Genomic DNA, 23,900 nt, shown 5'->3' with positions numbered 1-23,900 from the left:
CCATCGAGTCGGTGATGCCATCCAGCCATCTCATCCTCTGTTGTCCCCTTCTCCTCCTGCCCCCAATCCCTCCCAGCATCAGGTCTTTTCCAATGAGTCAACTCTTCGCATGAGGTGGCCAAAGTATTGGAGTTTCAGCTTCAGCATCAGTCCTTCCAATGAACATCCAGGACTGATCTCCTTTAGGATGGACTGGTTGGATCTCCTTGCAGTCCAAGGGACTCTCAAGAGTCTTCTCCAACACCACAGTTCAAAAGCATCAATTCTTCGGTGCTCAGCCTTCTTCACAGTCCAACTCTCACATCCATACATGACCACTGGAAAAACCAGAGCCTTGACTAGACGGACCTTTGTTGGCAAAGTAATGTCTCTGCTTTTGAATATGCTATCTAGGTTGGTCATAACTTTTCTTCCAAGGAGTAAGCGTCTTTGAATTTCATGGCTGCAATCACCATCTGCAGTGATTTGAGAGCCCCCCAAAATAAAGTCTGACACTGTTTCCACTGTTTCCCCATTTATTTCCCATGAAGTGATGGGACCAGATGCCATGATCTTCGTTTTCTGAATGTTGACCTTTAAGCCAACATTTTCACTCTCCTGTTTCACTTTCATCAAGAGGCTTTTTAGTTCCTCTTCACTTTCTGCCATAAGGGTGGTGTCATCTGCATATCTGAGGTTATTGATATTTCTCCCGGCAACTTACTCTAAGAGAGTTTAAAAAGCTGATGACCTTTTCAAGGCACTGCTGCCTTAGGTATATAGCTACATTTATTAAGTACTTACTTAATAAAGGAAATACTTAAAAGTGTGCTAGTCACTCTTAAGTGCTTTTATAATAGTGCATTAATCCCCACAGCAGTCCTGAGAACTGTTCTGACTTTCCCATTTTAGAGATGAGAAAACTGAGGCAGGTAGAGATTCAGTAACCAGTCCAAGGTCATAGAGCCAGGAAGTGACAGAGCTGAAACTGGAACCCAGTGGTTTGATTCCATATTCCACACGCATAAGTAAAACTACTAGTTTATGAAACAGAACAAGACATACTTCTCAGTTTAGTTCTGAAGGAAGAAATTCCAGGAACAGAAAACCTGGAGTTACCATAGTAGTTACCAGAGCTCAGCCTATGAGACGCCTCATTTTTCAGAATGTTTTATATGCTGAGTAAAAAAAAGTACATGACAAATGCAACCTGTCAGATTTACTTAAAAAACAATCATTAGGGTTTGTGGGCAGTTTACCTAAGAACTAGTTTCCCTTATGTTCTTAATACTCTGTTTTGAGCATTTGCCCTTAAAATCTAGAGAAGAGCTCTGAAGATATCTGATTGCATTTTGGAATCTTCCTAACATGTAGCTTCATAGCTCAGGACATCATAGGCACTTGGGAGCAGAGTATGAACATGTTACCTTGATTGAAAATTGAAGTGTTATATGTGGGATAAGAAGACACTGAAGTGGGGAGAGTCCAGGGTAGGTATTTAGGGACCACATTTTTTGGGGGTACCTCCAAGATACATATTTTCCATCTCTTCCCCCACTCGTGGATCCCTGGAGACAAACCACAGCCTTGTTGGCAACGGTGGTACAGGTAGGGTGGTCCATTGACTACGTGGTGCCAAGAGCCCCTAGTGCCTGGCTTTCTCTCCTGAAGGCCGACACTCCATGTGGCCCTCTAGATTCTGCTTCATAATCTTAGTTTACGGTTGGCAGAAGAGGACAGGATTGCGAAAGAAACTCTTTGCAGTCACAATGCGTGGCCCTCTGAACAGCTCTGGTCCACTTTCTGCCAAATTGCTAAACTCGAACAGTTAACGGTCGGTCTTGATGTATCTGACCACCTACAAAACCGACATGCCCTGCCTTTGATATTTCCATTTGTGTCAGAGGAGCATGAAATGAGGATGTGAGCCAGCCTGTGACACAGCTCCTAGGGGAGGATCTAAATGAGATCAGGGGCTCCCCTGTCCTCCCCCACTCGACTGATTTCCAGTCTCCTGTGCCCCCCACGTGCCTCTTCCTCCCAAAGGGTTAAGTTGCATAAAAGCTGGGCCCAGGTGCCTGTGTCTCTCCTCCTCCTGCTGTGTTTGTGTGTTTCCCTCCCCATCACCCTCTTCCTGGTTGATCTTGTTGTCTAAGAGAAAGTTGACTCATTTGTAACATTTAACCAGCCTCCCCCTCCCAGTAGTAGGTGTGTAAGCAGCTGGGGACTTGACCATCTGTGAACCCTCCACACTTCCAGCAAATTCTCTTCCTATCTTTGTGGCAACCTCCACCAGCTCCGTGCCTTCTCTGTGCCCCATCTGCCCCCTCTCTCATATCAGGAATCAAGCTGAGGGCGGGGATGGTCATGGGATGACTGAGAAAATACCCACTCATTTCCTTCCTGATAGAAAGTGTGCCTGGCATTTAGTGTTAGGGATAGAGAAGTAAATGCACAGGATTCCTGCCCTGAAGGAGCTCATGCTTTTAGGAGGAAAGGCAACATCATAGTATTACTAGTTGCTACAGATTAGTGAGTACTCAGGGTGTAAGAGGCACCGTGCTTTACCCAGATGATCTCATCTGAGCTTCACAACAACCTCGTGAGCTCAGGAAGTCTTCTCATTTTAGAGATGAGAAGCGGCAAGGATGGTAGGTCAGTTGGCCAAGGTCACATGCTAGTAGGTGGAGGGCTCTTGGTCATCTGTCTTCAGAGGAGAAACGATGTTGTTATTATTCATAATAACATTTATTGAAGGTCTACCATGTGCTGTATATCAAGTGCCTACATGGATGCTGACTTTCAGTCTCTCTGAAATACTCTGAGGATGGTTTTGTCAAGACAGTCGTGATTTGCTGAGGACCACACAGTAGGACGGAGAAGGCAATGGCACCCCACTCCAGTACTCTTGCCTGGAAAATCCCATGGATGGAAGAGCCTGGTAGGCTGTAGTCCATGGGGTTGCGAAGAGTCGGACACAACTGAACGACTTCACTTTCACTTTTCACTTTCATGCATTGGAGAAGGAAATGGCAACCCATGTTCTTGCCTGGAGAATCCCAGGGACGGGGGAGCATGGTGGGCTGCCGTCTGTGGGGTTGCACAGAGTCGGACACGACTGAATCGACTTTGCAGCAGCAGCAGCAGCAGCAGCACACAGTAGGAAGTGGCAGCTTGGGATGACACCAAAGTTGGTCTGGTTCTAGAAGCTCCAGGCTCCTAACCCCTGGGCTGTATCACCTCTTGTTGGAGCTGTTTAAGATTCACCATTGAACCAGCCACTTGTTAGAGTGAAAGGAAGAGCTGTTAAATGTGATTCCCGGACCACAGTTACAAATGGGACCCATCTCAGGGTATCTGGGTTCCATGTTCACCCTGGAATTTTCTGATGTGCTAAGCGCTGTTGTCACGGTGAGCAGGGCAGGGGGGCCTCTTAGAGCTAGACGTTCAAGGGGGAGGGGGCGGTAATGAGGTTCCTTCAGGTGGGAGGGGAGGTCAGTGCTTTAAAGAAGACACACAGGATAATGAGATAAAAAAGGGTGCGGGATAAGCCCTCTCTTCGGTGGGGCAACTGAGCTGCAGCCTGAGGGACTGTCTGGGTGAAGAGGGCCTTGGCTGAGCATAGAAAGTTTTGGAAGCAGGAATAGCTTGACCATAGGAGGGAACAGAAATTCCTGGGTGTGTTCGGAGACCTGTGAGTGATTCTGTGTGTCTGGAAGTAGACATCAGTGGGTGAGGTGAAATCCGGCTGCAGACTGTCCTGCCTGAGACACGGAGCTCCCATGTGGCCCCCTTCTGAGGGAGGTGGTTCTGGGAGCAGTAGGGTTGGGGGCCTTCCTGATAAAGGAGGCCTCTCGCCTGGAGAGAGGAGAAACTCTCGTTTGAGATAGGAGGGTTGGCTTCTCAAAGTCATGCTTGTCACCTCTAAGCCCAAGGGCCATGATTTGTAATCACAGGGTGGATGGCTCACACAAGCTTTGGTCTTTTCTTAAATAATAGAAGTGTGAACACTGTCATCACATTTGTTCCCTACCAAGCACCTCCACGTGTAGTATATGAATAAACATGATAACAGTTAACATTCCTGGTGTGTTCTTGTCTGTGTCCCAGTGGGTTGAGAGCTTTTCTTGCCTTGGTCCTTGTGAGAGCTCTGTGAGCTTAAAACTCTTGTTATAACCATTTTAATGATGCAAAAGCTTAGGTCTAGAGAGGTGAAATGTAAAGAGCCCAAGGCCACACAGTTGGGAGAACAGGCCTGGAGTTCCTGAGGCAACAGGCCGAGGAGGCAGCCGGGGCAGGTGCTGTCAGGCCCATTTGACAGAGGGAGAAGACTGAGGCATGATTATGAAAAGGGTATGGAAGAGAGTTGGGCCTGGCTGCGGTTTTTCCAGCCCTGCCTGTAACTCAGTGATAAGTTTATTCTGGGGAGCGGTGTAAGTGAGCCTAATTGCCCTCACCCCTAAGCCATATCAGTAATAAAGCTGAGCATTGGATCTCCAAAAGAAAAAAAATGCACTGGACCTGGAATCCAGGTGTTCTGGTGGCCGGTCCTCTAGCCATAGGGAGGGTGGCGGAACCGCACACTCTGTGCTTTGCTCTGACTTGTTCAAAGCCGAGGGCCTCCTTAAAATTGGGAGAACGCCCTGGGCGGCCTTTGCCAGGAGTCAGAGTTGGCGGCAGTCCCACGGCCACACCCCTTTGGCTGACTCTAGAGCCCATGTAAGGGCTGCATCTGGTCCATCTACCCCCCTGCTTGACTCTTTAATACACTCCAAGTTTCCCCACATCACCTGGGACACGAAGCCCAGAGAGAGGCCTGCTGAATCAGGACCTTGATCATGGGGTGCTGGAATCTGCATTGACCTCCCCCCAGGCGGGGTGGTGAGGGGTGTTCAGGTTGGAGAACCCACTTGTCTAGGTCTCGGCACTGAGCACCCTGGGAGGGGTGGAAATGGCCGTGGATTTCCTCTAAGGCCCGAGGCATGATGTTTAAACAAATTGCGTGGTTGCTTTGGCCAGGGCAGAGGCTATTATCATCGGCCCTAGACGTTTTGGGACGTGCTGGAAATAGCTCGCTGGCAGGGTGCTTCTATTTTGCATCAGTATGATTAGGTGTGTCTGCAGCCTCTTTTTTTTTTTTTTTTATCTTTGAAAAAACTATGGTAAAATATACATATAAAAGCAGCCATTTGAACCATTTTAGGTGTACAGTTCAGTGTGAAGGATATTCACATTGTCAGGCACACAGCCCAGTCCAGGGGGCTCCTTTTGGAACTGTCTAGGAGGGAAGGGCTGTGGACACTTTTGGTGCTTAATAATTGCTTTCAGATGACAGTGGACTATAGCCTGCCAGTCTCCTCTATCCGTGGGATTCTCCGGGCAAGAATACTGGAGTGGGTTGCCATGTCCTCCTCTAGGGGATCTTCCCAACCCAGGGATCAAACCCGTGTCTCCTGAATCTCCTGCATTGCAGGCAGATTCTTTACCACTGAACCACCTACTGGAAGATGACGGTGGAGCAACAGGTGTTATTGGGGTGCTGGGGTAAATTCTTACGCATTAAGTAAGCATCCCCACTTCTGACTTTCTTATGAGCAACTTAACTTCAGTCTGAGAGGCTGGTGAGCTGTGTTTAATGCTCAATTTCTATTTCTGGGCCAGGAAGGAGGATGAGTTCATTGTCTGGTTAATGCCAAAGGCTGGTCAATGCCAAAGGCAACTTCCCCTGCCTCCCCCAGCTCCCCAGCAGAATAGAGGCTATCTCTGTAAAGAACCCGTTTCCCCCCTGTGTATGTGTGCCGGTAAGAGACAACCCACGGTCATGACTGAGGCTAGGGTTTCAAACGCTGCCGACGCAAGACCGATCGAATTGAGAACTGAACAAATGGGTCTTTTTATATGTAAGAGGAGATTATTTTACCCCATGTCAACAAAAGATCTGTAGACAGTCTTGTTCTACATTTCACACTGCTGACTTCATACGTGTGAGAGGGCTCACGACCCATTTACATTTTTTGGTGCATTTGGGTTCATTTCTGTGGTTACCACTCGGAGGATGCCTACAAAAGCTGGCCTGTTCCGTGCTGGAGTGTGTTGCCAGTGGAATTCGGTGAGCCTCACAGCAGTGCAGGGGAGGGAGGGCCTTGAATCAGCGAGTGGACTGAGTTACAGCAGGATTGAATATTGCAGCTGAAAGGGATCTCAAATAGAGTAACCCCCCTTATTTAAAGATGAGGAAATTGAGACCAAGAAAAGAGGGTGTGGGTCCTTACCCAAGGTCACCCTGATAGCTAGGAACCCAGCCTAACATTGGCTTCTTGGTCTCTAGCCCACTGACGTTCCACTGCATCAGACCTTCCTAGTCCTTGAACTCCGGCTCCCATTGACCAGATTGCTTGCAATAGAAAAAAATCTGAAGATGAGTTTTCCTGAATCGAGAAAGTGCATCGTTAGTTGCTCAGTTGTGTCTGACTCCGTGGACCAGGCTCCTCAGTCCGTGGACCAGGCTCCTCGGTCCGTGGGATTCTCTAGGCAAGAATACTGGAGTGAGGAGACATTCCCTTCTCCAGGGGATCTTCCTGATGCAGGGATTGAACCTGGGTCTCCTGCATTGCAGGCAGATTCTTTACCATCTGAGTCACCAGGGACAGCCCAAATCATTTATATATTTTGTGCCGTCTCCATTTGCCAAATTCTGCTGCTGGGCTCACAAAATGCAAGGTAGTTTGAGTAATTTTTGAGGCCAGATATATCTGGAGATACGAGCTAAATGTCCAAGGAGTCTGTTTAGCAGTCCCAGCTGACCAGAAGGGATATTTTAGCTGCTTGTGAGAAGCCATTCACACCCTTTACCAGCATTGATAATTGAGAGACACATGGAATGCTATTTGTAATTGAAGACCACAGATAATGGTCACATAAGGTCATCCCTAAGTTATCAGTCCCTTTTATTTCTGATAGACATTTGAAGAAAAGGGCCTGAACTTTGAAGAACACTATTCTCCTTTTTGCTTTCACGGCCCTTCAGTTATTTCATTAGGAGACTGAAGCCAGAAATCATTTGTGACTTATCTCCCATACGTTATAAATTTGGGGGATAAAATATCTTTGGGGATTTATTTAAACGAGAAGGAAGAGTCTAGGCTTAAGCAAGAGTATAAAAGAAAATTGAAACTAAAAATTGGTTTCTCGATTTGGCTAAAGTTTTCAGTACAGTTCAGCCACAGAGAAGCCAGCTTTGACTACTACATGCATGGGCTAGTAAAGGTCAGGATGTTAAAACAAAAAGGTTTAATTATGTCAATTAGGTTTGATGTTAGGCTGCAGGTTTCCAGATACCCTCAGGCTCAATTATGCTCACCGTGAAAAGCAAGCGTTGACATTTATTGCTATCAGAAGGAAGTGAAAGGCCAAAGTGCTTTTCCTCTGTCTCTGTGGCCCTGCTCCTTCTGTCCTGATTTCTTTCTCGGTGAAGTCATTCACCCTTGACCTTGGACAACCAGGAGCTTGCTTCTCTCTTCAGAACCTCTTAGAAGCAGGTGCATCCTGCTTGTGGACTGACTTACGAGCCTCACTCTTATGGTCTTGGGTCCTGCTTCCAGGATTCCAACCTCCTTGACCTCCTGCTGGTCAGATGGAGAATTGCCGGGAAGTCACAATGATCTAGTAATGTTTTTGCGGTATTAGTATTCTATCCATATATGTATGTATCTGTTCACATGTATATCAAGCATAATGATGTCAACTGTTTAACAAAGTTTATGGGAGAAAGGCTTGATAATTGAGAAAATTCAACCCCTGTTTGCTGGTTGGTTGTTTTTTAAGTTGGAGTATAGTTACTTTACCATGTTGTGGTAGTTTGTGCTGTACAACAAAGTGAATCAGCTGTATGTAGACATATATCCTCTCCCTCCCTCATGAGCCTCCCTCCCACCCTGCTATTTGTTTGCTTTTGATGTTGTAGTTTTTTAAACTTATAGAAAGCTGGTTACTTGATTTAGTGGCGAAACATTGGCGACGCTGTCTGGGATTTCTGGCCTTAGGAATTCTGTCACCCGTAGGACGAACATCTTTAGCCACTTTATTCTACCTGCCGGTACTGAAGTCTGGGCAGTTATTTGGAGGATGGCTGGGTCTTATATTAATAACAGAGGATCTTTCTTGATAATGCTGAAGACCCACTTCCCCGCTCTGCCTTGACATTCACAGGGTGTGGTGGCTTCCAGTAGTGTTCAAGACACGGAAGGCGGGGCCTTGGCATGGTGATGAATGGCTTGGGCACTGGGCTGTCTCAGGGGGCTGGTTATCCTGAAGCTTCCTGCCTGTACCTGAGCGAACCCTCTCTTTGGGATCACCCTCAGAGGGTACAGGACATTCTGATGCTGTGGCACTGTGTCATTTGGACTTGAGGATATTTGTCTTGGGTTGGAAAAGAAAGCATTAAGTTTGCAGCCAAAGGAGAGAGAGGAGGAGGGAGAAAGGGCAGAGGACACGTTCTTTTCAGGGGTTTGGACTTAAATTGAGGCATGGAGATGGAGATAGGGATGTGGGGAGGCCCGCAGATCTGTAGAGGGAGTCAGGGATCACCACCACCATCATCATCATCTTATCCTTTCCTGTTTTATTCAATCTAAAAAGACACCAATTGTAAGATGCACCTCAATTTCAGAGATGTTTAAAAAAAAATGGAAATGACACAAATCATGACCAGCAATGTATTCAATGCTTTCATCTCATGTAATCCTCTTAATAACCTTGAAAGGCAAGTTCTCTCATTCCCATCTTCTTGGGAGGAAAACTAGGACACAGAGGGGTCAAGAACTTGCAGATCACTCAGCTGGCTAGTGGAGGAGCTGGGATTGAAGCAGGAATTCTACCATCGTTGGGGCTAATATCTTTAGCCACTTTGCTCTGTCCTTTGGCAATGAAGTCCGTGATGTTTGAACACTTTGATGTCAGCATTTTGACCCAGCTGTGTCACACAGATATGTTAACTCCACGCCGATACTTTGAGCAAGCGGTTTAAATATCATTGACATATTTTCACAGTATTATTCTTGACAAAGGCAGGACCCAGGGTTGTAAAATGCTGCTTTGGTGTGTTTCATGTCTTTCACATCGGTAGATCTCTACTGATAACACTTAGGGATACTAAACACTTAACCTGCTCTATTAGTAGAGAATGTTAGTTACTGGCTGTGTGTGTGCATGCGTGTGCATGTGCACACGTGTGTGCACTCATTTGTGACCGACGCTTTGCAACCCCACGGACTGTAGCCCACCAGGCTCCTCTGTCCATGGGATTTTCCAGGCAAGAATACTGGAGTGGGTTGCCATTTTTTTCTTCAGAAAGTCTTCCACACCCGGGCATCGAACCTGCATCTCTTATGTCTCCTGCATTGGCAGGCAGATTCTTTAGCTCTAGTGCCATCTGGGAAGCCCTATTAGTAGGGAACCTGTTAGTTATTGGCCGTGTGACTTTGCAGATACCTCTTTGCCCTTGTTTCCTCGTCTGTAAATTGGGAATGATAACACGTTTCAGAATGGTGTCGAAGAAAGGAAGGTTAAATAACATTTACTAAAGTGCCTGGCATTTGGCATGGTTTATGATAGGAACTCAAAATATGTCCTGCTTGTTCCTGTCCCCCTCGTCCCTGGGTCACCAGGTAGCAGGTGGCCGCAAGTCCTGAATCAGAACTGCTTCTAACACACCTGGCTGCGTCTCATATAGAAAGCATGTGGCTCTCATATCTTCTTGCAGCTGGGACCATTTGCAAACAGTGTCTTATTGTTTTACAGCTTTTTAATTTGCCTGCACAAATAGAGCCTGCCTGGCTGACTTTGAAGGAATTTTAATAGCTAAACCCAGTCTGGACATGCGTGCTGCACCAAAAGACCATGCCTTCCTGCTGATCATGGCAGTGAGGATATTGTGCACAGCTTCCTTCCTTTTCGGAGAAAGATGGAACTCTGTCCCTTTGTATTGTCACAAAGGCTTGCCTTTTTTTTTTTTTTTTGAAGAAAAGCCTAAAAATGGGAAACATTTTTCTGAGGAAGATCACTAAAGTAGCTCAAGTCCTTTCTTGAGCCTCCTGGGTTCATTCCCATCCCACTGCATGTCTTCAGAGGAACTGTGGTGTGAGGTTCAGCCCTCATCTTGGATATTCCCTAAGAGGGAGGGAGGGAGAGGCGAGAGCATGGGCACTGGTAACAGAAGGCAGCTACAGTGGTCTTTCCCCTCTGACCATATTTCAAGAAGAATAACATTCGAAGTGCAGCCTAGCTTCCCCCCAAACCCGCGTGTGCCTTCTCTGTGCCCATCCTGAGCCTCCCCCTCACTCATTTTTTGGATCGTCTCCAGCGCCTGCCTCATCCCTATACCATTTGATGGTGGCAACGTAAGTTACACTTCAGTGAATTAGGATCCTGAGACAGGCAAAAACAAAGTGATCTCATTTTTCAAAGATCTGTTGGATTTATTGAAGAATATCCACATCAGGGGCTGCAGAAAATTTTGGTGTCTTCCTCGGGAAAATTCCAGCTTTTTGTTTAGAACTTCTCGGGGCTTTCCAGTAGCACCTTTAACACCGAGAGTTGATTTGTATCTAGTATTATGTTGAAGTACTATGTTGAAGCCATCATTTTTGAAATGGGAAAAATGATATATAGAAGAAGGCGAGAGGCACTCTGACAATTGGTTTCATTTTTATGTCTGTGTACTTACCTAGCCAAGATCCTGATCCTCATGATATTATGAATTCTGCTGCTTTTACTTAAATCCCTTTTCCATGTCTCCACATTATTTTAATAACAGTATCATTTTTTTAAGTTGTGAATATACTGCAGTTTGTTCACGACATACCTAAGTGAACTGTGATTTACAAAATTATTCCTCTCATCTTGGACATCTTAGAGTGTTTACAGTGTTTGGCCATGGGACAGGAAATATTATAGTAAACATCTTTGTGCATAACTCTTTTGACTTCTGTTGAATTATTCCCTTGGTGTAATTTCCCAAGGGTGACTGTTGGCCTTGAAGGCAGTAAACACCTACACGGTTCTAGTGGTGTAGTGCATATGGGGGTGTATTTATTTTTTCAATCAGCATTCTCTCTGCTAATGTCTTATGCCAGAAACATGTCAGGAGAAAATAATACAAATGAACAATTTTTAAAAAGACAATTTCCATCTTTAACTCATCTGCTGCTGCTACTAAGTCGCTTCAGTCATGTCTGACTCTGTGCGACCCCATAGATGGCAGCACACCAGGCTCCCCCATCCCTGGGATTCTCCAGGCAAGAACACTGGAGTGGGTTGCCATTTCCTTCTCCAATGCAGGAAAGTGAAAAGTGAAAGTGAAGTCTCTCAGTCGTGTCTGACTCTTAGCGACCCCATGGACTGCAGCCTACCAGGCTCCTCCGTCCATGGGATTTTCCAAGCAAGAGTACTGGAGTGGGTTGCCATTGCCTTCTCCCGTAACTTATCCAGACATATGGAAATGAAAATGTGGGTTTGTGTAGATGGGTGACTGACTGCCTTGGAAGCCTCCAGCTCTTTATTACTGGGAGTAAGTCTTTCATTGTGGGAGACAGTCTCTAGCTCTTGCTTTTGGGGAAAAGGTATGTACAATGTCTGATCATCTCTGCTTCAGCATCAAGCTTCTGCCTCATGCTCATTTTGAGCAGAATGGTTAGACCTCCATCGTACACCACCTGCTGTGACGAGACTTCCTCTCTCATTCATGAAATAATGTAGTGTCCACAGATGGTGTGTATAGCGTGTGCGCAGCCTTGATATTTGGGGTTGGACTAGAAGAGGATTTTGAGGTGCTCTTTGGGAAGATCGAGGAAAGAATGCACTGGATATCAGGAATTATAGTGTGCTATGCATTTACCTTGGACAGGTGCTGTTCTAAACACTTGACATAGATGAATTTATTTAGTCCTCACAACATCCCTAACTTAGTAGGCATATCATTATCCCCATTTTACAGATGGGGTCACTGAGGCTGAGAGACTGACTCTCTTGTCAGGGTCACGTAGGACGTGAACCCGTGTGTATTCATTTCCTAGAGCTGCCATAACAAAGTACCCATGTGTGTGCGGGTGTGTATGTGTATATGTGTCTGTCCTCTCCTTTTCTCATAAGGACACCAGTCATTGAATTTAGAACCTGCTCTAATCCTGGACTACATCTCTTAATAACATCTGCCAAGACCCGGTTTTCAAATAAGGTTCCATTCTGAGGTTCTGAGAGGACATGAATTGAGGGTGGAGAAATGGGAAAGAAACCAGCAGCAGAGGCAAGAGCAAGTTTTAACCTGATGGTGTTTAGAGAGGATGGGTCCTTAGAAGAGGATGTGTGGCGGGGAGTGAGTGGAGGAACCCGGTGCAAGAGATAGGGGTACCCAGTGCAGCTTGACTGTGTCGGCATGAAATGACCCGGCCCGGAGCCAGCTAGCTTTGTGTACTCGACGGGAGAGACCTATTCTCCCGTCTGGGGTTAATGCTCTGCCGTGCTTGAATAGCTTAAGGAAAGGTACTTAGAATATTTCCTTTCTCAAGCCGCCCCGTTATTTCTTATACCGTGAGTCTGAAGCTGTGGGGGAACCCCAGAGGCAGACATAAACGTCTCCAGGTCGTAAAATCAAACTTGGAGCACCAGCCACAGGGAAGAAAGTATTTTGGCATATTATCTGCATCACTGCAAAATAGATTTATAAAACATGCCAAGGAAACTGCAGGGGAGAGTGTAGAAATTCTCCAGCAGGCAAGGAAAGGTAAATGAAAATTAACTGTACCGTGCCCATAATTACTCCTTCAAGGTGTGGAGAATGTAATTAGTATGATCTGGACTGCCGTGCTGTCTCTCGTTTTATTTAAGTGAACATAAAAGGTAATTTATAAGGGTTTTCCTAGGTTAACTGCCAATTTAATTCCTTGAACTGTGTTTTTCCACAGGCTCTTAGGTTTCTCAACAATAAAAGGCATCCACCGCTTAGGGGCTTTCAGGAATTTGTGCTGAGGTCTTGGGATGGGGGCCGCTTTGCCTTCATCTGAGATGCTCAACCTCTCCACCCTTGGCCTAACCCAAAGGTGTCAATGCCTGTTAATTTTCTGTTAATGTGAGTGTTTTCATGTCACTGAGTGTGACAGTTGTGTACAACTGACAGAAGCTTTTAAAAAAACTTTTAAGTTGCAAATCTAGCAAGATATCCTTTAAGTTAAGAATTTTACTCTTCAACTCATAAATCTAGTAAATTTTTAACAGTTACATTTAAGGTAGTCTTTGATTAATAATTGACCCTTGAAGGAACTTCACCTACCTTTAATATTTTAAATTGCTCTTTAAAATTTCATATATTTAAATCAGACTTCAGATGTCTGATTAACAAACATACTTAAATAATGTAAATCCAATACCTCAATGACAGACATTAAGTTTCTTAAATGTTCTAATATTATATGTAAACTTAGAAGGTTTCAATTTAAAATCTCAAGTCGAATAAATTGTTCAATTAAATCCTTCATATGGGTGAAAGTGTTAGTTGCTCAGTTGTGTCTGACTCTTTGCAACCCCATGGACTATAGCCCGCATGGCAAGGTAAATCCTCCTACTCGAGCAGGTCAACATCTTAAAAATATGAATCTTAGTGGGTTTTCTTCTTAAACATGTCTGTCCGTATTTTAAAAAATAGCCTTATTGAGATATCATTTACATAAAAATTCACTTATTTTAAGTGTAAAAGTCAATGAATTTTAGTGTGTTTGCAGAGTACACAACCATCACCACAATCTGATTTTAGTACATTTCCATCACCATAAAAAGAACTTTTGTGTCTGTTTACTATCCCTCTTCTCTGTCCCCATCCTTGGCCTTAGGCAACCACTAGCTGACTTTCTCTGTCTTTGTACTTGCCAATTTTGGACTTTTTTGGGTACTTACCTTGAGATCATGCTGGGTTTTTAAGGAAGCAATTTTTACATCTCAAACAATTTTGGGGTCACCTTCTCCAGCAGTTTTTGGGGTTACTGCCTCTGTGGCTGGAAGTGTCTTTGTGAGCTGACCTCTGGCTGAGGAGCTGAGCTCTGCCTCTAAATGGGGGCTCTTATAGTCCATGACCCAGATTCAAGACACTAAGTATTGAATTCAAATGGCTTCCCATGGAAGACCAAACCCCACCTGGTGGCTTCATTCCATTCTGATTGCCTGTCCACCTGCTGGGCTCACTGCTCTGAAGTGTTAGTCGCTCAGTGTGTCTTGACTCTCTGTGACCCCATGGACTGTAGCCTGCCAGGCTTCTCTGTCCATGGGATTTCCCAGGCAAGAATACTGGAATGGGTTGCCATTTCCTCCTCCAGGGGATCTTCACCACCTCGAGACTGAACCTACATCTCCTACTTGGCAGGCAGATTCTTTACCACTGAGCAACAAGGCCAAGCTGGCAGCAGAGGCCAGTTAAGAGGATTTGGTCCTAGCCCCAGAGGAGGTGATGGTGGCTCGGGCCAGGTGTGAGGGGCCAAGATGAGCTGATGGAGAAGGGGGGTGATGGTGAGTGAGAGCGGGGAATGAAGAATGACTCCTGGCTGTTATGTCCGCCCAGACAGGTGCATAGTGGTGGTGTTGACTACAGTGGGGGACACCAGGGAGGGACACTTCAGGGGTGGAAGTCCTGAGTTCCCCTCATCAGTATTTACTGTGTTCAGCAAGCTCAGGTTGAACCTCAGTGAGCCCTCTTGTCCCTGACCTGACTCTTCTAAGATATCTAAGTCGGGGAGTTTTGAACAATATGTCATGACCCGTCAGTTGGTTGTAAAATCAATTCAATAAGTTGGACTAGTATTAAATAAAACAGAGCAGGGAAATAGTGCATCACATGTAGTGAAAGTGAAAGTCGCTCAGTCATGTCCAACTCTTTGCAGCCCCGTAGATTATAGAGTCCATGGAATTCTCCAGGCCAGAATTGGAGTGGGTAGCCTTTCCCTTCTCCAGGGGATCTTCCCAAACCAGGAATCAAACCCAGGTCTCCCGCATTACAGGTGGATTCTTTACCAGCTGAGCCACAAGGGAAGCCCAAGAAAACATGTAAACTGGGTACAAAAGGAGAAAGGGATGAGAGCAGGAGTCAGGAGCCCCTTTTTCTAGTCACAGCTGTGCTTCTGACAATCCGTGGGCCTCAAGCGAGTCCCTTATGCTCCTGTGTCCAGGGCCCACTCTGTAAAATGGGGCAGGGGGCAAGGAAGGCTCCACTGGGTTCTCCCTATCCTCCCCCTTTTCTCGCCTTCACCTCTTCCACACTGCCTCTGTGGGCAGAGAGCAAACACTAGCAGTCAGGAAGGTCATTACTAAGCTTTGCATCCTGCCATTTCTCTTGTTCAATCAAAACCAATTCAGAGGGCACTTTTCCCCAGCTGTGCATACCCAGTCCCTTTGCTGGTCTCCAAAGGCTCTTCTTGTGGCCAGTGTGCCTCTGCCAGCACTAACCTATCTGACTGACAGCTGGTTTGCACTTGGACAGGGATCTTGGGCTTCTTGAAAGTCAGCACAACCCTCTGCTTGGGACACATTTTCACAGATGTCCCAGGATCACCTAAAAGACGGAATGCCATTGATTGCCATTGGTTTTGGTGAGCATATTTGATAGCCAAGGTCTTCTCACAACAGGGAAATGTACTCTATACAAGTATATTCTTCAAAGCTGAGAATCAGAGTCCTTTGGTGGAAGGTTTCTATGAAGTAAATCTCTTGGCTCTTAGATGAAGCTGTGTTCTTTCTCTTTTTGAGTTACACGGAACGCATCTACCTAATTCTTAGATTTATACCCTTGACCTTCATCTGCCAAAAGTTTAATTCATTTTAGTTCTGCAGCCACAGGCTAGGCATCAGGAGCTTTGAGAGCTTACAGTAGGAGAGGAGACTGACATGAGAACTAGCTACAGTAAGGGTTCAGATTAGCCCCAAATCAGAACCCCAGGTGCCTCAATATTCTGGCTGGTTGTAGGGTCTCCACTAAGGAGAAGTGGATCTAGGGATCGTTTTGAATGGCTCTGGGCTATTCCTGTTGAAGGGACTGTGAGAAGGAAGGAATAGAAAGTTGGAAAATTGAAGTTTGTTAATTAAATATTAGCGACAACCTAGGCTGAACCCAGCTCCTACCTCAGTGTTTGGGGTTCCTGAAAAGTCCCCGGTGAACACAAGTGTGCTGAGTGTCTGTAACACACCTGAAGGCTCTGGTTGGCTGGAGAACACTGCCTCAGTATTCAGGACTGCCTTTTTTTTTTTTTTTTTCTTTGCCTGGCCTTATCCAGTTGTGCATGTCCATGACCTGTAATGTCAGGGACCTGTAATATGTCTCGTTTCAGAGGAGTAGGGGGAGCATGCAGGGTTTGGACTCCAGCTCTGCCACTCACTAGCTATGTCAGCGGGTAAATTCCTCAACCTCTCTGAGCCTCAGTGTCCTGGTCTTTAAAATGGATGTGAGTCCACCTGCCTCCAGGGTGCTCATGAGGAGTAGAGGAGAGACAGTATGGCAGACTAATATTTACGGAGTGCTTGTCAGACTCATTGAAGGTGCCTCCAAGATCCATGAGAGCACACCATTACTTTTGCTTTTTGTTTGTTTAATTCCTTTGACTAAGAAAGCCAATAAAAGAATTTTGAGGAAGTTTGCTAGGAAAGAACATGTTAACTTCTCTTCTTTGCTGTTAGGAAATGGTTTGGCCTGATACCTTTTAGCTGAAAAAATATCTTTGAAACTCTCAGATGACCGGTTGTTTTACTTTCATTCATTTGACACACATGTGTGAGTATCTACTATGCACAAAGCACTCCCTTAGAGGGCAGGAGACCAGGCAGATGAGGCCTGCATGGGGCTTGGCTGCCAGGGCCTGGGGTTGGGGAGGACCAGTTAGCCTGGGGAGGTGGGGTAGGCCTGGTCCTGCTCTCCCAGCCCTGCCATGGGGCTTTTGGCCATTCCATGCCCTCCTGGGGCCCGTTTTCTTCTCTGAAAATGGGCTGGGATGGTTTTTCCAGTAGTCATGGACAGATGTGAGAATTGGACCATGAAGAAGACTGAGTGACAAAGAATTGATGCTTTTGAACTGTGGTGCTGTAGAAGACTCTTGAGAGTCCCTTGGACAGTAAGGAGATCAATCAATCCAAAAAGAAATCAACCCTGAATATTCATTGGAAGGACTGATGCTAAAGCTGAAATTCCAATACTTTGCCCACCTGATGTGAAGAGCTGACTTATTTGAAAAGACCCTGATGCTGGAAAAGACTAAAGGCAAAAGAAAAGGGTGGCAGAGGATAAGATGGTTAGATAGCATCACTGACTCAATAAACATGAGTTTGAACAAACTCCAGGAGATAGTGGGAGTCAGGGGAGCCTGGCATGCTGCAGTCCATGGGGCCGCAAGGAGTCAGATACAACTTAGGAACTGAACAACAGCAACCATATTCAACAAATTACATGAGATATTCAACACTTGATTATAAAATAGGCTTTGTGTTAGATAACTTTGCCCAACCGTGGATAATTGAAATGTTCTGAACATGTTTTAGGTAGGCTAAGCCATGATGTTTGGGAGGTTAGGTGTATTAAATGCATTTTTAAACTTATATTTTCAACTTAGGATGAGATTATGTCCTGATAAACCCATCATGCTGCTGCTGCTAAGTTGCTTCAGTCGTGTCCGACTCTGTGCAACCCCATTGACGGCAGCCCACCAGGCTCCCCCGTCCCTGGGATTCTCCAGGCAAGAACACTGGAGTGGGTTGCCATTTCCTTCTCCAGTGCATGAAAGTGAAAAGTGAAAGTGAAGTCGCTCAGTCATGTCCGACTCCTAGCGACCCCATGGACTGCAGCCTACCAGACTCCTCCGTCCATGGGATTCGCCAGGCAAGAGTACTGGAGTGGGTTGCCATTGCCCTCTCTGTAAACCCATCATAAGTCAAGGCATATCTGTAAACACAACTGTTTTCTGGGTCCAAGAAATCATACTGTGAATTGAACCAGTTAGATTCTTACAAAATGGTCTTGCATTTCGTTCATGTTTAGAAAGGAGAAAACAAGTCCTGTAGCTAAAGAAAACTCGTGGTGGGTGGGCAGCAGAAGGCCACTGTTAAATGTCCTTAGGGATTCCTTTCTTAGGGCTTTTGATCATCAGACCTTTCATTTTCAAAGGAAAAAAATAACAGCAGCCTGTTGCCAATGGCAGTTTCCTTTCTACCTAGCAGGAAACAATGTCTGATGGGTGTAAAGGAAGCCTTGAATCCTACATCATTCATGAACCTCTTTGAGTGCCTACTGGGCGCCAAGCACCAGAGAAACAGCGTGAATACAATGGAGGGGGTCTCTGCCCCCTGTACCTGATGTCTGGCATATCCAAGGTGTTTAATAAAAATTTGTTGAGTAAGAAAATGAATACAGATAATAACTGTTAATCGTTTTTCTGTCCTGTCACATCATTTTGATGGCTCCTGTAACACTGGGTTACATTCTAAATCACCTGTCCTAGAGGTGGCCAGCCATCCTGGTCTGGGGCCAGCAGGAACTGTTGAGATGCGTGGTGGACTTGACACTTGATGTTGGTCCAGCATGGCAGTTGAGGGCATGGGCTGCATGTGTTGGAATCCTTTCTTCACCTCTTCCCAGTCATGAGACCTGGGCGGGTTCCCTGACCTTGCTGTGCCTCAGTGTTCCCATCTGTGAAGTGGGGACAGTAGTGTTGCCCACCCCCTAGGGTCGTGGTGTGGCCTACATGTGTGCGCTGCTTGGCGCACTTTCACGGCCCTCTAAATGTTAGCTGCTACCCTCTGCGTGTGCTGTTCCCTTGACCTCCTCTGAGGTATTAGACACACAGGATAAATACACCCACGTGCTATCATTTGGGTATGAAGGAGCCCAGTAATGAGGTTTGAGTCTCAGCTTGGCAGCTCTCTCCCCACATGGCCTCCGCCTTGGTCAAATTCCTGAGGTTAAGGGCGGCTCAGAGAGGTTAAGGTCCTTCCTTCACTGTGTGAAGGATTATATGGAACCCAAGTGCCCAACACATGAGGCACCCTCCATAAATGGCAGGATTGTTGTCAACCCCATAAAAAGCACACCAGGCCCCTTGGCTTTTGTGGCCTGGAGTGCCATAGCTGGTTCATGGGGCGCCCAGGGAAGTCGTGGGCAGGCCTGGAGGAGGCCCTGAGGGCGGCCGGCCTTGGGAAAGGGCCCGCGTCGCAGGCCCCACACGGTCAAAGCATTTTAAAGGCCTTGTATTAGAAAAATAAACCAATTAAATAATACTGCCCCCCATAAAAGCTGACTTTTAATGGGTTCCATGGTGGGGTTTTGCTCTGTGGCGGTCTCGTAGCCATTGGTCTTGGGGCGACTGTCTGCCGCCACGGGGAGAGTTTAATCTTGCATGGGGTGGGCAGAATTTTACAAGTTTTACAGCTGTTTTTCCTCCTCCGAAGTGTTGCTATGTCATTGTGCGCTGAGGGCAACCTGCATGCATTTAACAGTTTACCTCGTTTGGGGTGGAAATGAAAAATGAAGTAATAAATTAAAGAAAAACACAACGTGGATTTTTCCCCGCTTCTCGAGGCAACCGTGGAAGAACAAAGAACCAGTGTTTCCCCGGACCGACTGCTTAATCAAATTCTAATGGCTTTTATGTATGGACCCTTGCCCACGGGACCCGCCTCCTCCCCAGCAAGGGCTCCAGGGCGCAGAGGGTGTGTTTGGGGCTTGTCCCACCAACACCAGGGTAGGGGGTCAACAAATGGCGGCCCGGGGGCCGCAGCCGACCCACTGCCTGTTTTTGTGAAATGATTGGGGGAAAAAAATCAAAAGAAGATTTCCTGACACGTGAGAATTACATGGTGTGGACACGCCTGCAAGCTGGGGGAGACCCAGGGGGCCCCGTGGCACCGGGCAAAGGACTAGCTCAGCCAGAAGCTGGTTCTCTCTCTTCCTTTCCCACCTGTTTCTTCTTCCCTCTGTGCCTTTTTCTTCGTCAGACAGCAAATGTTTGTTGCCTATTTCTGATGAGCCTTCGTTTTCTCTCCTCAGTCATGCGGAGGAACCCCTTTGGTGTGGACATCTGTTGCCGGAAGGGGTCCCGAAGCCCCCTGCAGGAGCTCTACAACCCTACCCAGGTAAGCCCTGGAAACTTCTTTGCTTCTCCACTCAGAGTCCATGTGTCAGTTTTTGGGGAAGGCAGGGGGATTGAAAAACTCCAAAATTCTGGTCTTTGGGGATTTGAAATTTCTTTCCACTGCCTGGGTTTTTACCTTCAGCTGGTTGCTTTCTCGGTCACCCTTTCTCTATAGAGTGGCTCTGCGATTCTAGCAAGAGGTATTTCGAATGAGAGGAACGGGTTGGTGGAGTGCTGGACTGAGCTTTGAACCTGCTCAGGTTTGGGGTCCCTGAGAACCACATAGCTGCAGGTGCCAGCAAGGGGCTCTGAAATTGCAGAGCCTGCCAGGCTGTGCAGTCTCCCTGTGGATGTCCCCAAAGAAGGCCCACGTGGGGGATGAACTCACCACCCAGATCTCACGTCCGATTATTAGAGCCCAGTGATGCACCCAAGAGGTGCATCTCACTGCGCTAGTCTGACAGGACCCTTGTGTGGGGAGACTTTTTGCCAAGTGACTGTCATGGTAAGTTGAACTTGATTATGAAGAGTTCCTCTCTGAGCAAAATAAGCTCCAACCAAGACACAGTGCCCTCCATGGAAAGCTAGGAGCAAAGGGAGGAGGCCTCGTTGCCATGGTGATGGCAGCATTGGTGTGTGTGGGTCTTGATGAGAAGACTCCAAGGCTGGCCCTTTTGGGAGAACATTAATTAGCTTGTGATGCCAAGAACTGGTGAATGAACAACTAGTGACCCATTAGCTGACCTTTGATGTCTGGTGGGAAAGAGGGGGAAATGTACTGCTTTGGCTATAATCTCTGAGAATGATTTTGTATCAAATTCTTAAGTTAGCATTTCTGTGGACCAAGGTGCTTGCAGAGGAAGAAACTCTTTGCTTCCCTAGAAGTGCTGAATTCCTGGAAGTCTTGCCAAGGGATGAGCCTGAGAACTTTCTGATTCCACATCTCTTTCTTGTCTTTCAGCCTTTGGAAAAGTGGACTCTTGAGTTTGAGCAAAATGAGTGGCCTAACCATGTTAATTCACACCCCTCTTTCAGCCCCATCACTTTGGAACTCAGTGTGGTGGGGCCAGATTAACCAGGTCATTGCAAACTCAGATTGCCTGATGTCTCCTTTACTGGGCTTTCTGGTAACTCAGCAGGGAATTGGCCTTTTTAAAAAATGGTTATTGAAGTACAGTTGATTTACAATGTTGTGTTAGTTTCAGGTGTGCAGCAAAGTGAATCAGTTATATATATATGTATATATATGAATACTTTTTTTAAGAAAATGCTCTCCTCCACTATAGGTTATTACAAGATACTGAGTATAGTTCCTTATGCTATACGGTAGGTCCTTGTTGGTTATCTTGATTTGGGTTTTGTTTGGTGTCCCGATAATCTGATTACTATAGGCCAGTCTCCCACCTGTTCACATATTGGTCCTAGGAAGAGACTTCGATAGAAAGGATTTCTGGTTGGTGAAAGGCTAAGTGTTAGTTGCTCAGTCGTGCCCAACTCTCTGTGATCCCAAGGACCATAGCCCACCAGGCTCCTCTGTCCATGGACTTCTCCAGGCAAGAATACTGGAGTGCATTGCCATTCCTTTCTCCAAGGGATCTTTCTGACCCAGGGATCGAACCCGGGTCTCCTGCATTGCAGGCAGATTCTTTACCTTCTGAGCCACCAAGCTCAGCACCCCTCTTGCAGTAAGCCATGTTGAAAACATGTGTTATCAAGACGCAAACCATACCTGTCTCTTTCAGTTGACCTCCTCTGTTCTCAGATTATTTTCTCTTTTGAAACAAGACTGCTGAAGGGCTCCTGCTTTCCTGAGCAAATTTTATGAGCAGCAGATGGTGTCATGGGAAAAGCTATTTCTGAAGTAGATATTTCTCTGGACAGGTAGTCTATGGACTGTGTCCGCACCAGTCATCATTGCGTCCCCAACCCTGGCCTGTAGTGGGTGCCCCCTGAGTGTCTGATTGAAAGAGTGAAAGTCCAGGTTTAAATTCCTCCTTCACTCACAGCTGGTTGTGCAACCTTGAATACTTGATGAGTTCTCTTTAGGGTCAGCTTTCCCATCTCTCCGAAGTGTTGGGAGGATAAAATAATTCTGATGTGTCAGGGGCAGGGTAAGCATGGTTCATCATTATCATGATTGTGAGAATGGCTTCACTATTGGAAGCCTTGACTCAAGGGTCAGACCTGGGTTCAAAGTTTGTTTTCTTCATGTACCAGCTATGTGAGTGTGGGCAAGACACTTAACCCATCTGAGATTGTCTCCCTCCTTTATAACATGGTGTTAACAATTCCTGCTTTGCAGGCTTCCATAAGAAGATGTGCCTTGCTCAATGCCTCCTATGGAGTTTGCTCCTTCCCAGAGTCATTCATTCATTTACTCTTTCATTTCTTCATCCGCTGTTGTGAATGCCCACTATATGTAGCACAGTGCCAGGCACTGGGCACAAAAGGCTGAGCAGGGCTCGTGTGGTTAGCCTTCTGTGTCTGCTTCTCCTTGTTATTCCAAGATTGACTTGAGTGGGTTACCTGGTGAGGGAGACCCTGCTTGTTCTATTTGTTAACCAGTCAAAGAAGAGAGAACGTTCCATCTCTTCCATCTGGCAGTGTTGGATGAGATGCTCACTTAGAAGCCTAGGACCTGGGAGGGAAGATAGGGCTGGGGAGGCGTCTCTGGGAGCCGTTTGGGGGGGAGTAGATGGGTGAGTCACCAGCCTCCATCAGGAATGTTGTGGGCAAGCTGTCTGTCCCCTTTTGCTGGTAACCAGGAAAATGTCCCTGCAGGAAGATCTCCGCGTTTCCTCGGGATGTTGTCCCAGAATGTTTTTTCTTAGGCTGGTTTCCTTTACAAGCTGCAATTATGTTCTCTTCCCACACACGTTCTGTTGGTGGCGCTTCTCTGAGAAACTGTCTTCGTGATCTTTGGGATGGCTGTGGGCTGGAGAGTTCAGAGAAGAGAAAGGAGCAGGAGCTCCTGTGGAGCCAAGTCTGGCTTTGTGTCCATAAGACATTCACAAACGCTGCACCCAGTGGGGCTTGGTTTTGGTTTCTCGTGTTCCCCTACCAGCCGAGCTCTGGAAGCTGCTAAGTCTGGACCGATGTTATCACAGAGGCAGATGACAAACACTGTAATTGCTAGAAACCAAACTGCTCCCTGAGATGCCATTTCCCCTTTTTATGCTGACTGGTTGTTTGGGTTTGATATATGATGGTGAAAACAGGAACTGTATATTTTAGACAGTAAGGAAACCAACATTATGGCAAGTAGAGCCATCCTAGTTACCAGGTACTGGGAATGTAGGCCAAATGCTCTCTGCGTATATGCATGCTAAGTTGCCTCAGTCCTGTCTGACTCTCTGAGACCCTGTGGACTGCAGCCCATCAGGCTCTTCTGTGTGTGGGATTCTCCAGGCAAGAGTACTGGAGTGGGTTGCTGTGGCCTCCTGCAGGGGATCTTCCGGACCCAAGGATGCTCATAAACTTCTCATGGAATGTTTGTGTCAAGCCCTAAAGTAGGTGGTACACCCCCATTTTACGTACGGGACAGCTGAGGCCAAGGAAGTTGTCACACAGCTTGTAAGAAGCAGAGTAAAAATTCAAATCCAGGACAAGCAACAAATCCATTTATCTCTGTGCTCTATTCACTGCTGCCAGCAAAGTTCTCTTGGCAAGAATTACCCCATCCAAAAAAGAAAAAAAAAAAAAAATCACATCCAGATTTTTACTGGACAAAAATCTTAAAAGCTCCCTTAGGAAAATTGGCTATAATCTGCTTTT

General features: G+C 46.4%; 1 protein-coding gene across 5 annotated transcripts in view; it reads left to right on the top strand.

The window, feature by feature from the left end:
- CHST11 (carbohydrate (chondroitin 4) sulfotransferase 11) overlaps positions 1-23,900 on the top strand; it is a 308,394-nt gene that overhangs the window by 146,576 nt on the left and 137,918 nt on the right. For all 5 annotated transcript variants that reach the window (XM_010853408.1, XM_010853406.1, XM_010853407.1 and 2 more), the window contains exon 2: positions 20,042-20,127. In XM_010853408.1, coding sequence (XP_010851710.1) covers positions 20,044-20,127 — 84 coding nt within the window. In that variant the 5' untranslated portion in view covers positions 20,042-20,043. The remainder of the gene's footprint in view (positions 1-20,041; positions 20,128-23,900) is intronic.

This window comes from Bison bison, unplaced genomic scaffold (assembly GCF_000754665.1).
Source record: "Bison bison bison isolate TAMUID 2011002044 unplaced genomic scaffold, Bison_UMD1.0 scf7180017864327, whole genome shotgun sequence".
NCBI lineage: Eukaryota > Metazoa > Chordata > Mammalia > Artiodactyla > Bovidae > Bison > Bison bison.
The sequence above is the reverse complement of the archived record's forward strand: the minus strand, read 5'-3'. Positions and strand labels throughout refer to the sequence as shown.